The following is a 12,999-nucleotide window of genomic DNA, read 5'->3' on the forward strand; positions in this document are numbered from 1 at the left end:
ATCCATCCTTTATTTTACTACAAACCAATCCGGTCTTCACAGATATCCAGACAGCTATAAAAATAAAGTTTCGCAAGCTTTGGTCTTTTACCTCACTAACTTACATACACTTGCTTAAAGCACTAGCTTATATAAATATATGCATACTAAGCTTTTAGGGCGCTTCGCACCCATCTTTAAATATTTAAATTGTGAACGTGGTCTCATTGTAAACATTGTAAAACAAAGAAGAAAGAATTTCGCGGATTTTCAAGATTTCAAAATTTTTACAAAATAAAAAACTTGTAACCACATATTTTTTAATTTTAATTTTAATTCATAAACTTTCCCTGGGGTCACGTGAGGTCCAATACAAAATTTGGGTCCGATCGGTTGAGCCGTTTTGACGTTTATCGGACACAAACGGACAAACAGGAAAGGTCTATACTTATCTTGGTCCGACTGACTATCCTGTTTCTGCAGCATTTGACTGTGCTTTTTCAACTCTTCACTCCGTCTATCTCTCTCTCTCTCGGTCTATCTCTCTCTCTCTCGGTCTATCTCTCTCTCTCTCGGTCTCTAAGTAAGAGTCTAGTCTAACCTAACTACTCTACTCTCAGAGACCTTACTCTTAGTACGCTATAAAACCTACCTGAACAAGCATATTTAATGAAACTACATTCTACATTCTATAACATTATATCAAATATAACTCTGTACATTGTGCACTGTACAATGATGTTCTAAAGTCTTGAGGTACACAGTGTAAATAAAGTGAGTCTTGTACATAAAGATGTGTAAACAAAATTGTGTTTATTACGTCTGCTTGCAAGATTAGTTCATGCTTTGTGACAGGAGAAACAGTTGATAGACAGTACGTATGGATATTAATAAGGTTTCGGAGGATGTAGATTTTGGGGGGGCCTTAATATTTGTGTAGATTTTGATTTAAGAGATTCGAAAAAAGATTGAGAATATGAAGAAACTAAATAAAATAATAGTTTATCACACAAATATTGATATCCACAAAACTGCCTAACCTCATTCGTGAAACCCGAATTTAAAAACTGGTTTTCATAACGATACCCTGTCTTAAGTTTTGGACTCAGAAGTTGTAGTACACTTTTATAAAACAAAACAAAACATAGGGGTTTGATTTGTATCATTAGAGGAGGTTTTATAAGCCTTTATCCGGCATAACTTTAAATTATAAAAAAGGCTTAATTTAAACAGAGATTCCGAAAGATAAAAAAGATTTTTTTTTATTTGAATCTAATTAAAAATGTAATCCCCGCAAAAAAATTTTTGTTTGAAAAGACTGAATGAAAATAAATATTTGAATTATTTTAAAAGTAAGCCCTGTCAAAATGTGCTTTTTTGGAATCCCGCCATTCTGATCTTGGTCAGTGTGACCAAACCGGCGAGTTTATCCGCCCAAAAATGGCCAAAAGCACAAATTTTACATACGCATATACCATTGTCCATTGCATGATTAACTTAATATTTCTCTTTCTTAAGAATAAAATTGTTTGGTTCATGATACGATTTAACAAACGAGCATACATAATATAATAATTAGGTTAACACCTTTTTAAAACTGAAGATTTCTACGAATCATTTCGTCTAGTTTTTTGGATTTTGGGAAAATTCCAAAATCTAGAGTTTCGACATTCGAATGTGTTTCATAATCCTTAAATTAGAGGATCACTTAAAATTACGAAAACAGCCTCTTTAAATAGATACATGTTGATTTTATTATTAACACCCCAAATTCCTTATATTTTGATATGTCATTTTTAAACCATAAAATGTATTTTTCATACTTTGATATTTAAATGGAAAATGTGAAGCAAGAAACTTTAAAAAATCGGAAGAACATATATCAATATTTGATGGGTAAAAATTGGTTCAAGCCAAATGTCTATATCCACCTTTAAAACTAGAAATAAAACTCTCAATTTGCTTTGTTTTATAGGACGTTCCCCTTTATAAAATCGTAAAAAATGAAAAGAAATTTTCTTTAAATGGTTTAGAAGAAAAAAAGAAAGATTTTACCCAGAAACTTAAAATAGTTCTGTGTACATTATACACTTGTTAAGCGAAAAGATAAAGTATATAAGTATATATATCTGTGTTTGAAAGTTTTCACTTCAAAAATTGTAAATTTTTATAATTTTTTTCATACTTTCATAAGTTTTTAGGAAAAATAATTTAATTTACATTTAATTCTTTTCTAGAAATAGAAAATCTTAATCTTCAGCCTCGAATCGCTTAAATTTCTTTTTCGTTTCCTTTTTTTATATTTCAATTGATTTTGCTGCATTATAAATGAAAAATTCAATGAAAACCCGAGGGCTTATCATTGAATCCCGAGGGGGTTTAAATTTCCATTGATTCTAATTTGTCTGAGAGTAAATGACATTGCTTTTTAAAGAGGGGATTCAATGATAAACCCGAGGGCTTGCGGATTTTGCGGATTTTTTTTTTGCCTTTGTAGATTTTCAAAGTATCTTTCAATGAAAATATCCCGGCGGGATTAAATGAAAATTGTTGCACACCAAAAAACCAGCTTTTTATAAAGGAATGACTATTTAAAGAATGCAAAAATATTTGCAAATTTTTCATACCTCGGTGAGTAATCAAGAAAACTTGACGGAGTTTTTGCAAACACGCTCAAAGACATAGAATTTGATTTCGCATTTATTTCACACATTTTAATATGTAACTTATTTGATAGTGATATATTGTATCCGTTTATCAACAACAGCTGTGCAACTTTAGCAGGAGTTAACAAACATTCTAAGATTTTCAAAAGTAAAAAAACTAAATAACATATTGTTGAGTGAAATGGAAAATAGAATCTTTTCAATCACCGTCTCCTTTGAATTTCAAATAAAAAAGATCATAATTAGAATTTCTTTAAAACTCTTATTTATTTTTAGAATAATTCTTAATAAAGAAAATGAATTAAACACTAATCAAATTGATGATGTTTAAAAGTCTTCATTACCTATATTAACATTAACATAAACTATTTATCCCAAAAAATATCTGTGGCGAAAACTTATAAATCTATGCCTCACGCTGTTCTTTCCCTTTTAAACGGTTTAACCTTAAGTGCTAAATGAGATATCCACGATTATGTAATTTTAATACTGATAATTCTAAATTGTGGTAATTGTTATTAAAAATGACTCGCGCATTTCTGCAGCCGAAAAACCATGGATGAATTGTCAAAATTATACACTTTGTAAGCCCAGAAAACGACCACATATCTTCCACATTTTTGATCAGATAAAGGTTTCAAGGGGTCTGTTGTGAATTGGAAATACCCCAAAATGGAGGTTCACTTAAAATTGCGGCGAATTAAAACTGTTTTATTCTTCACGAGGACTATTTTCTATTTGATTAATCATTTTTTATTTGACTTCCGAGACAACAAAAAATTTTATACGCGCTTTTTTGATAAAGAAAAGGTCTTATTTAAGCGAAATTACTGCTACACAACTTTAAATTATAATCAAACGTTTATTCAACAAATTTCAAGGAATTGAGTCTTTCTAAACATTTGCATAAAGAACGTAATTGCATTATTTTTACTTTACTTTTTTTCAGATTTTTTAAAGTCAAGTGAGGTGAAGGATTGGTGGTGAGGAGATATGGAGGAGGAGTTTCAAGGATTTATTCCACCTAAGGATTGGGTCAGGTAATTAGTAAACATTCAAAATATGTTCTTCATGTGTTGGGGAATAACAGTTAATACCATTTAAAGAAACTGTAAGCGTAATTAAAGTCACCCTGTATGCAAAGATGGCAATGGCCGTTACCCATAAAAGCTTCGTCTGCTGAAGCATGAATTATATATCAATGGTTGAAACTTAAAAACCATGACTATTTTCAATGTTATGTTCTCTACAAAGTGACTTGCGCATTTCCGCTGCAAGAATTATGCAGAATTAATTAGTTTTGATCAGAAAAACAACAATAACCTTCACATTTGTGACCAGATTGAAGGTTTTTAGGGTAATGTTGTGAATCAGGCAGTGTAATTAAATTTTCTTATATAAAATGACTATCCATGATGTTGATGTCAAGACGCTATATATTTAAAAATGGAAAGCTTACACTCACAAAACCAAAATCTTTAAAAATGAAAGAAATTAGTTTAAAACATCTAAAATATTTAAATTGTTTAAATGATTTATAATTTTATTTTAAAAACTTTAAGTTTAACCTTTTTTTTAAAAGCATCATTTTAATGATTAAGAAAAATTTGAAACGCCGTCGCCCGTCTTCCTCTCATTTAAACATAAATTCAATTATTCTTCTTCAAATTTAACAAAAACAATTTTTATGACTGCCTGACATTGATTGGGTTGTATTATCAGAACTATGACTTATACAGAAATTATTTTTTATCAAATAAAATTTTGTTTCAAGATATATATCTCTCAATAATTATTGCATAATCATAAATTTCATAATCAAACTGTGCTTCATTTTATTGCATAAGTACAGTTTTATCTTCTTTAAAGTTAAAGTTAAAAATAAAATTTGCGTAAATAATTTTTGCAGAAGTGAATTTGTTTTCCGGAAAAAGGTGAAAACTAACCTTAAACTTTAATCTGTGTTTCCTTATATTTTGACAACCTGACGGAAGTAAACTTTGATCTTCTATGTCCTGATTAATTGATCGTATAGTTTGAAATATCAAATTATTCGTTAGATTGCAAATATAAGGTTGGAGGAAACTATACTCTCTTGCTCTCCTGTAGGCATGTTTTTTTTTGTGTAAAAAAGGTGTTTAATTATAAAATATATTTTTTAATGTGAACATTTTTGCATAATGATTTTTTTAGGCGGGCAGACGGTTCAGCACATCTTAATTCAGGTGAATTTTATTATTATTAATATTATTATTATAATATTTTTATTATTATCATAATGCATTTGCCTTGTAAGTCCTTATAAGGATTCCTTCCTATTTCTATAGTATTTATCTATGTATATATTTATATAATGTGATATATTTAACACTTTAAACTTTTTAACTTCAAAACTTACTGGTTCCAACTTTTTAATGTTCCTCTCAAGAACTTGTCAGAGCAATGGAGTGAACCAATAATAAAACCCTTAATGAAAATTTCCAAATGGTAAAAATGAATATGCTTGGGTGGCGTGAAACTTTTTTCTTCATATGTACGATAAGTTTTTTGCTTTTAAGAGTTTCCTCAAGATATAGACAATTGTTACAAATCGTATTTTCTAAAAATTATTACTTGAAATTTTTTACTCTGGCAAAAGATTTATGCCAGAATGAGATTAAACGAGCAATGGGGGTCCATTTTTATAAATTTAAAAACAAAGTTGTAGAGAATATAAAATTTTGAAACAAACTTGCAAATATTTTTTTGACGCCAATTAAATGCAAACAATCCTGAAAATGAAAAATGGATCAAAAAATATGTCTAACATTATATCCCCACCCCCTCTACTCATGGACCTTCGCTTCTTATTATCTCATTTGTTTATCACATTTGGGCCTGAGTTTTTATTTTTAACTTAACTTTTCTGTAAAATAATTTATCTTTATTGTGAAGAATGTCTAGGTTACATGGTACACACTGTCAGTCACAAAACGTCGACAAATCAAAATGCACTTGTTGAAAAAATTATTTTGCAAAATACACATTTTTTTACATTATAGCTAGACTTCTCGGGTGCTATGTTGCTATGTTGCTCTAGTTCAGTTGCCATTTATCTTTGTCATTATAGAACTCAATATTTCTCGGATTCTTCTGTTAGAGCTGGTGTATTTTAATACTATTAAACCTCAACATTTTTTTCCGAGTAACATTTTTCAACTTTGACGTTCCAAAATCCTTCTCCGGGGTATTATAAGTTGACACACAAAATGTTGGCCCGTTTATATTTATTAATGTGTATTTTTAACATTCTGCTGTTCTCCTTTTTTAAAATACTGCCGGTTAAAAATAGTTCAATTTTCGTGTAAAACATGTGTGTAAATCTGTAAAAAGAAAAATAGATTTGCAGATTGATAGTGTCTGCAAAATTGTAGATATATAGACATGTTGATTTGTAGATTTGTAGATTTGTAGATTTGATTTGAAGATTTGTAGATATTGATTAAGTTCTCTAGCTAGTTGTATAGTTTGTTTGATAGATATTTTTATCAAAGGAATTATTAATAATAAATAATTATATATGAATGAATGAATGAATTGCGCAATTTTTATAAAAATAGGTTCAGAGATATAAATACAATAGATCGATTTAATGCTGCAGACAAAGTAATGGATAATAAGAATATCCTTATTCTTTATCTTTTGAGGCTGAAGGACGGGGAGGGGGGGGTGGGAAAATGGGAAAGAAAGGGAAGAAAGTAGAAGGATTGAAATAAAATCATGGCGAAGAAAGAGAAAAAAAATAAAAGGAAGGAGACAAATAGAGAAGGAGTTAAAAAAAGGAGAAAAATGTAAAAGAAAGTTGAAAGATGGAGAAAGATGGAGAAAGATGAAGAAAGATGGAGAAAGATAAAGAAAGATGAAGAAAGATGGAAAAAAATGGAGAATGATGAAGAAAGATGGAGAAAGATGGAGAAAGATGAAGAAAGATGAAGGAAGATTGAGAAAGATGGAGAAAGATGGAGAAAGATGGAGAAAGATGAAGAAAGATAGAGAAAGATGAAGAAAGATGAAGAAAAATGGAAAAAGATGGAGAAAGATGAAGAAAGATTGAGAAAGATGAAGAAAGATGGAGAAGGATGAAGAAAGATGGAGAAGAATGAAGAAAGACGGAGAAAGATGCAGAAAGATTAAGAATGATTGACTAAGATTGAGAAAGATGCAGAAAGATGAAGAAAGATTAAGAATGATTGACTAAGATTGAGAAAGATGCAGAAAGATGCAGAAAGATTAAGAAAGATGGAGAAAGATGAAGAAAGATGGAGAAAGATTGAGAATGATTGAGAAAGATTGAGAATGATGGAGAAGGATGGAGAAAGATGGAGAACAATTGAGAAAGATTGAGAAAAAAAGATGGGAAAAGACGGAGAAAGAAAAAGGAAGGAAAACCAAATTTTTTTAAAGCAAATAATCTGGTAGTTGTAAAATTGATCTAAATAAGACTTATTCAATTATAAGGTTTTTTATCAATCCAGATTATCTGGCTTTATGGTTTTATAAGATTAGAACATATTTGGAAAAAGAGATTTTTAAAAAGAAATATCGGAAAAATTAAAATTAAAGTTTACTATAGCACATACTTACACATAAAAAAGTTATTTGTTGAAATATGCAAAACTTATGTGATTAGTGATACCTTACAGTCTGAATATGATAATTTGATAATTATGAATTTAATATTTAACCAAATATATATGTCTATATTCACCACCATTTGTTCTTCATTACAGATCTATGATTCATGCGGGATATTTATTTACTTAACTGTCCCTTGGGATAATTAACATCATGACTGTTAACAATTTTGAATTGTTTGGAATTTGTTTGGACAATCAATCGTTTTTATTGTATGTGAAGATCTAATTTTTTCGTTAATTTTTGTGAACAACACTGTTGTTCACAAAAAGTTTAGTTCATTAAAAAGATGCCCATCTCTAATTAATTCCCGCATTTCTTCTTCTTTAAAGAATATGATGTTTACATTTGGATGTTGGAAGAAGTAAACTGCTTGCAGTAGAAAAATATTGTTATTATTTTATCCTGCAAAGATTTTTTTTATTGTTAATTTCTAAATTCAAAAATAAAAAATTCAAAAATTCAAATCTACACGAGTTAAGTGTGATATTCATATTTTTATAAAAAAGAATTGATTGTGTTTAAGAATGACTTTTTGCGATAAAAATAACATTAGATAACATTTTTAAAGCTTCTATTTTTTATGAAGAAACACTTCAAATACATAAATTTTATTTTTCAGCCGTTTTTTGTGTATAAAAACTTTATAGAAATTGTTAACTTTAAATATGGAAAATTTTTACCAAAGAATGAATATTTCTTTCTTTTTTTAAAAGGAGAATATTTAATTTTTGTATTTTGGTGTAAATGTAAATTTTCATTTTTATATTAAAAATCTTCTTAAAACCAAGTTTTTTTTTTGTTTGTTCATTTTGGATTAAAAAAAACCGTTGAAACGGCTGCAAGTTAATCGGTTTGTTTAGCAGGGATGGTATAGGACCGGACTAAGTTAATCGGTTTGTTTACCAAGGATGGTATAGGACCGCATTAAGTAAATCGGTTTGTTTACCAAGGATGGTATAGGACCGGATTAAGTTAATCGGTTTGTTTACCAAGGATGGTATAGGACCGGATTAAGTTAATCGGTTTGTTTACCAAGGATAGTATAGGACCGGATTAAGAGATATAACTTTAAGACTGTATTCTTGGCATGCCTTTTTTGCTGTTTATAATCTAAACTAATTTTGATATTTTTTCTTGTTGTGACTTTTTGTGAATTTCGGCATTAGAGTATAATGTAAGTTATTATTAAACTTATATTTTTGTTACCAGAACTTTTCTGTCCGCGAATTTGTCACTTTTATTAAAACAATTATATAACTTTAGATTATGATGTATTTGCATATTAAACCAAACAAAAAATTTAATGCGTCAAATTTTCCAAAAAATACACTTCATTGGTTTCTGACATAGATTAAAAACAACACAGAAAGGACACTAGATATCGTTTTTTTAAGAATTAGGGGGTTTTCGTTCACAATAACCCTGAGGCAAGAAGTCCAAAGGAGTTACAGGACTTTTGTGAACGATAAACCCCTAAATCTTGAAAAGACAACATCTTGTGTTCTTTCTGTATTATTATTAATCCATGGTTTCTGATCAATAAAGACGATGAAATAACAATTATAAATTAACAATGAAACCAAGACTAACATATATACTACACGCTCAATAAGTTTGGCCTAAAGTGTCATTAAATAAAATAAAAGAAAAAAACATTTTCTTAAGAAATAATTTGTGTTTAAATTTCCCGGAAACCTTAAAAAACATGTTTTCACAATTGTTAGGGGTGGGGGGGATTTGAATACCCCTACTGCATACTGCAAGTATAAAGGTGAAAGCTTACTGAAATTAATAAATAATAACCAGAGCAGCAAGCCGCCTATTAATACATCCAGCGTAGTAGAACATATTGAACATAATTAAATTAATTACTTAATACAGAACCTGCTTTAACAGTTTGAATATATACATTATTTTAGTATTCAACGAAAAATTATTCACATATTGACTGCTATTATTCGACTATTCTTTAGGAAACAAAATATTTTTTTAACACAATTAGGACTGTTGTAAAAACGCTTTAAAGCGAAAATAAAGAAATTAAATTTTCGTATGAAAATTAAAACTTAGGATTATACAAGCAGTACTTCAAATGAATTTATTTAAGGACAAATGTTTTCTGATGATGAAAAGTTTAAGAAGAAAAAAGCAGTTTTAAATAAACAGTGCTGGGTCTGTGGGGCCCCTGCTGCAGAACATGTTCATTACGGTAAGAACAGTTAAAGGACCCCTGCTGCAGAACATGTTCATTACGGTAAGAACAGTTAAAGGACCCCTGCTACAGATTTTATTCATTACGGTAAGAACAGTTAAAGGACCCCTGCTACAGATCGTATTTATTACGGTAAGAACAGTTAAAGGACCCCTGCTACAGATCTTATTCATTACGGTAAGAACAGTTAAAGGACCCCTGCTACAGATCTTATTCATTATGTTAAGAACAGTTAAAGGATCCCTGCTACATATCTCATTTATTGCGATGAGAACAGCTAAAGGATCCTGCTACAGATCTCATTTATTACGGTAAGAACAGTTAAAGGATCCTGCTACAGATCTCATTTATTACGGTAAGAACAGTTAAAGGACTCCTGCTACAGATCTCATTTATTACGGTAAGAACAGTTGAAGGATCCCTGCTACAGATCTCATTTATTGCGATGAAAACAGTTGAAGGACTACTGCTACAGATCTCATTTATTACGGTGAGAACAGTTAAAGGACTACTGCTACAGATCTTATTTATTACGGTGAGAACAGTTAAAGGACTACTGCTATAGATCTCATTTATTGCGGTGAGACTGAGAACAGTTGAAGGACTACTACTACAGATCTTATTCATTACAAATTTTATACAAAAAAGTCCCTGGAAAAAAGTCCTTTCACGTAGTGGAAAATGCATGGAATCAAAAGATGTTTACAACCATGGAAAAAAGGACCTTGACATTAATACCCCTGGGTATATTCAATATGAAGATGCATATAAGTAATGTCCGTTTTATGAAAAATTTTAGGACTTGACCTCATTTTCCCAAGACATAGGACTTTTTTCTTCAAGACTTTAATTCTTGTAATCTTATTTCCTGAGACTTTATTGGCAGCCCCATATTATTTTAGAAAAATAATATCATCAGTTTCCCTCATTAAACAAACCAAGACATCTATGTAATGTTCTTTAAAGAGAGTCTCCACGAGAAAGGCGAACACTCCCTCTACCAAATGAATTTTCAGGGGCAATTTGTTGCTACAGCTGCCGGGCATTCTTCCGTAGATCTGGAGCCAGGAACTATCAATGTATTCGAGGAGATTTTCAGTGCGAGGTCAACACAAAGTTCAGGTTAGTTTAGCAACAATGAGAATAGAGCTTAGGAGAGGTTAGTTTAGAAACAATGAGAATAGAACTAAGGAGAGGTTAGTTTAGAAACAATGAGAATAGAACTAAGGAGAGGTTAGTTTAGCAACAATGAGAATAGAACTAAGGAGAGGTTAGTTTCGCAACAATGAGAATGTAAGTAAGGAGAGGTTAGTTTAGCAACAATGAGAATAGAACTAAGGAAAGGTTAGTTTAGCAACAATGAGAAAAGAACTAAGGAGAGTTTAGTTTAGCAACAATGAGAAAAGAACTAAGGAGATGTTAAGGAACAGGAACAATAATAGGAACATTAGCAATTTAAGAACAAAAAGAAATTACTAGTTATACTTCAATGCATGAAAATTAGGAACAATATTACAATTTTGATAAATGAGTATTGATTAAGGAACATTACTAGATATGAACAATATTATAACTTAAGTCTAGTTTCTTACAAAATTCTAATTCTTAATTTATCGTTAACTTAATAACATTTACTTGTTGTCGTTGATTTTAAATTAAACTGAAGAAAAGAAAGTCAAGATGTGCCGCATATTAACACCAATAAAACATAACACAATGTCGTTGTATACTTACATCGTTGGTTATATTTATTTTTAACAAGCTGGAAAAATATTTTTTTCGTCCTTTAATGGTTATATTTCCATCAAATAAAAAATAATCAAATAGCTTGAAATTGAAAAACACATACGATTTATCAAATTGAGAACATTTTTTGCCTCGAAATCTCAGGGGGGGTCTACGCCCCTCCCTGAATATGTCAGGGGGGGCGAATGTCCCCCCGCCCCCCTGTATCCGCCCCTGCCTAAGTCTATCCGTGTCAATTACTGCTATACCGTTTACATTGAGAATTAAAGCTTGGTTACTGGAAAATTACGAACTTGATATCTATTTTATAAACGAATTCGGAAAAATATAAACTCAATTTATATTTTTCAACTAACGGAAAAATACTATCATCATTTGTATTGTATATTACTTAATATCGATATGCACGCAAAGAATGAACATCATTGTCAGAAGTTTCAGAAAGCAACCCCTTCAGATGCACTGCACAGCTTCAAAAACCGGTATTTGTTGGATAGAGAAATGGTGCTCAATAATTCTCTACAGAATATAGAACGCGCGATATCGAATTTATATAATCGCATTTCCAAAAACCTTACGTTGTATAAACACACATCTCCCAGCCTGGCTAATTGGACAAAATTAGACGTTCTAAATCTAAATTCAAGATATCAAACTAGACTTTCAATCCAGAGTGCTTCACGCCTCTTTTTCTAGCCTTTTAATGTTAAAAAAAAGTTTTTAAAGATTTTTCTGGGCTTTTTTAATGGTGAAAATCTGATTTTTAAAAGTGGGTGAGCTTTAACAACAACATCCTTCCCTAGAGTTGGCAATGCAAAGTTCGAAAACATTTTTAACCCAAGGCCAATTAGTTTTGATTTTTTTAAAATCAAAATAAACCGATAAACAAAATATACGTATTTTATAAAATAGGTATTCAGTCTGCAGAGGAGGACTCCCAATTAAAACATATTTTGTTAAAAATATATTGATTTTAGGGTGCTTCGCGCCCATATTCTATCTAAACGTTTTATTGTGGCTCTAGCTGTGAGCATGTTCTCTTTGTAAACTAAATTTTCGCGGCTTTTATAAAAAAATCGTGAAATTCTAAATTTTCAAAAATCGATTTTTGTTAAAGGCAAATTTTTGAAAATTTAATCATCCATAAACCTTGTCTGGATAGACAAGCAAAGTATATATAAAGATATATTGTACCTCTTCATGGCATTAGAAAAATTGTTTTTATTGCTTTTGATGGTTGAAATATCATCAGTGTGTTAAAGTTAAAAATCAAAACATCTGCAATCTACTTTTTTTTTAGTTTAGATATCTCGATCTCTCATTTATATTCAATATTGAAAAGTAGAATATATATATCAAGTATAATATTAACTTAGATGGTTGAGAGGGGGGGTGGGTGGGTTGTCACTAATGAAGCCTTTAAATATTGGAATTCTCATCCTCGTTAAACCGAGAAACCCGTATTCGGATTTTATAGCTTTTTTAACCCATTTATAGCTAAAAAATTAAATAATTACTTTTTCTTAAAAGTTGAGAAGTGTCAAAAGTAAGAGTGCCAAAATAGAAAAACAAAAGTGGGTGGGGGGGCCGATGTCCCTGGAAAAAGGCAACAAAATAAAGGTCAAGAATGACCACAAGAATGATATATTTATTGGAAATATAGGAAAGAAAATCATTTATTTTAGACCATTTTTGACATGCGTCAACCCCCCCCCCCCC

The 12,999-nt window shown here is 30.4% G+C and overlaps 1 protein-coding gene across 1 annotated transcript in view; it reads left to right on the plus strand.

Moving 5' to 3' along the window:
* Positions 1-3,594: 3,594 nt before the first annotated feature.
* LOC111707447 (uncharacterized) overlaps positions 3,595-12,999 on the plus strand; it is a 26,849-nt gene continuing 17,444 nt past the window's right edge. Inside the window, exons 1-4 of the mRNA XM_023480558.1 lie at positions 3,595-3,685; positions 4,839-4,870; positions 9,430-9,531; positions 10,551-10,656. Of these exons, the coding sequence (XP_023336326.1) occupies positions 3,639-3,685; positions 4,839-4,870; positions 9,430-9,531; positions 10,551-10,656 (287 nt within the window). The 5' untranslated portion in view covers positions 3,595-3,638. The remainder of the gene's footprint in view (positions 3,686-4,838; positions 4,871-9,429; positions 9,532-10,550; positions 10,657-12,999) is intronic.

Source organism: Eurytemora carolleeae, unplaced genomic scaffold, assembly GCF_000591075.1.
Source record: "Eurytemora carolleeae unplaced genomic scaffold, Eaff_2.0 scaffold802, whole genome shotgun sequence".
NCBI classification, from domain to species: domain Eukaryota; kingdom Metazoa; phylum Arthropoda; class Copepoda; order Calanoida; family Temoridae; genus Eurytemora; species Eurytemora carolleeae.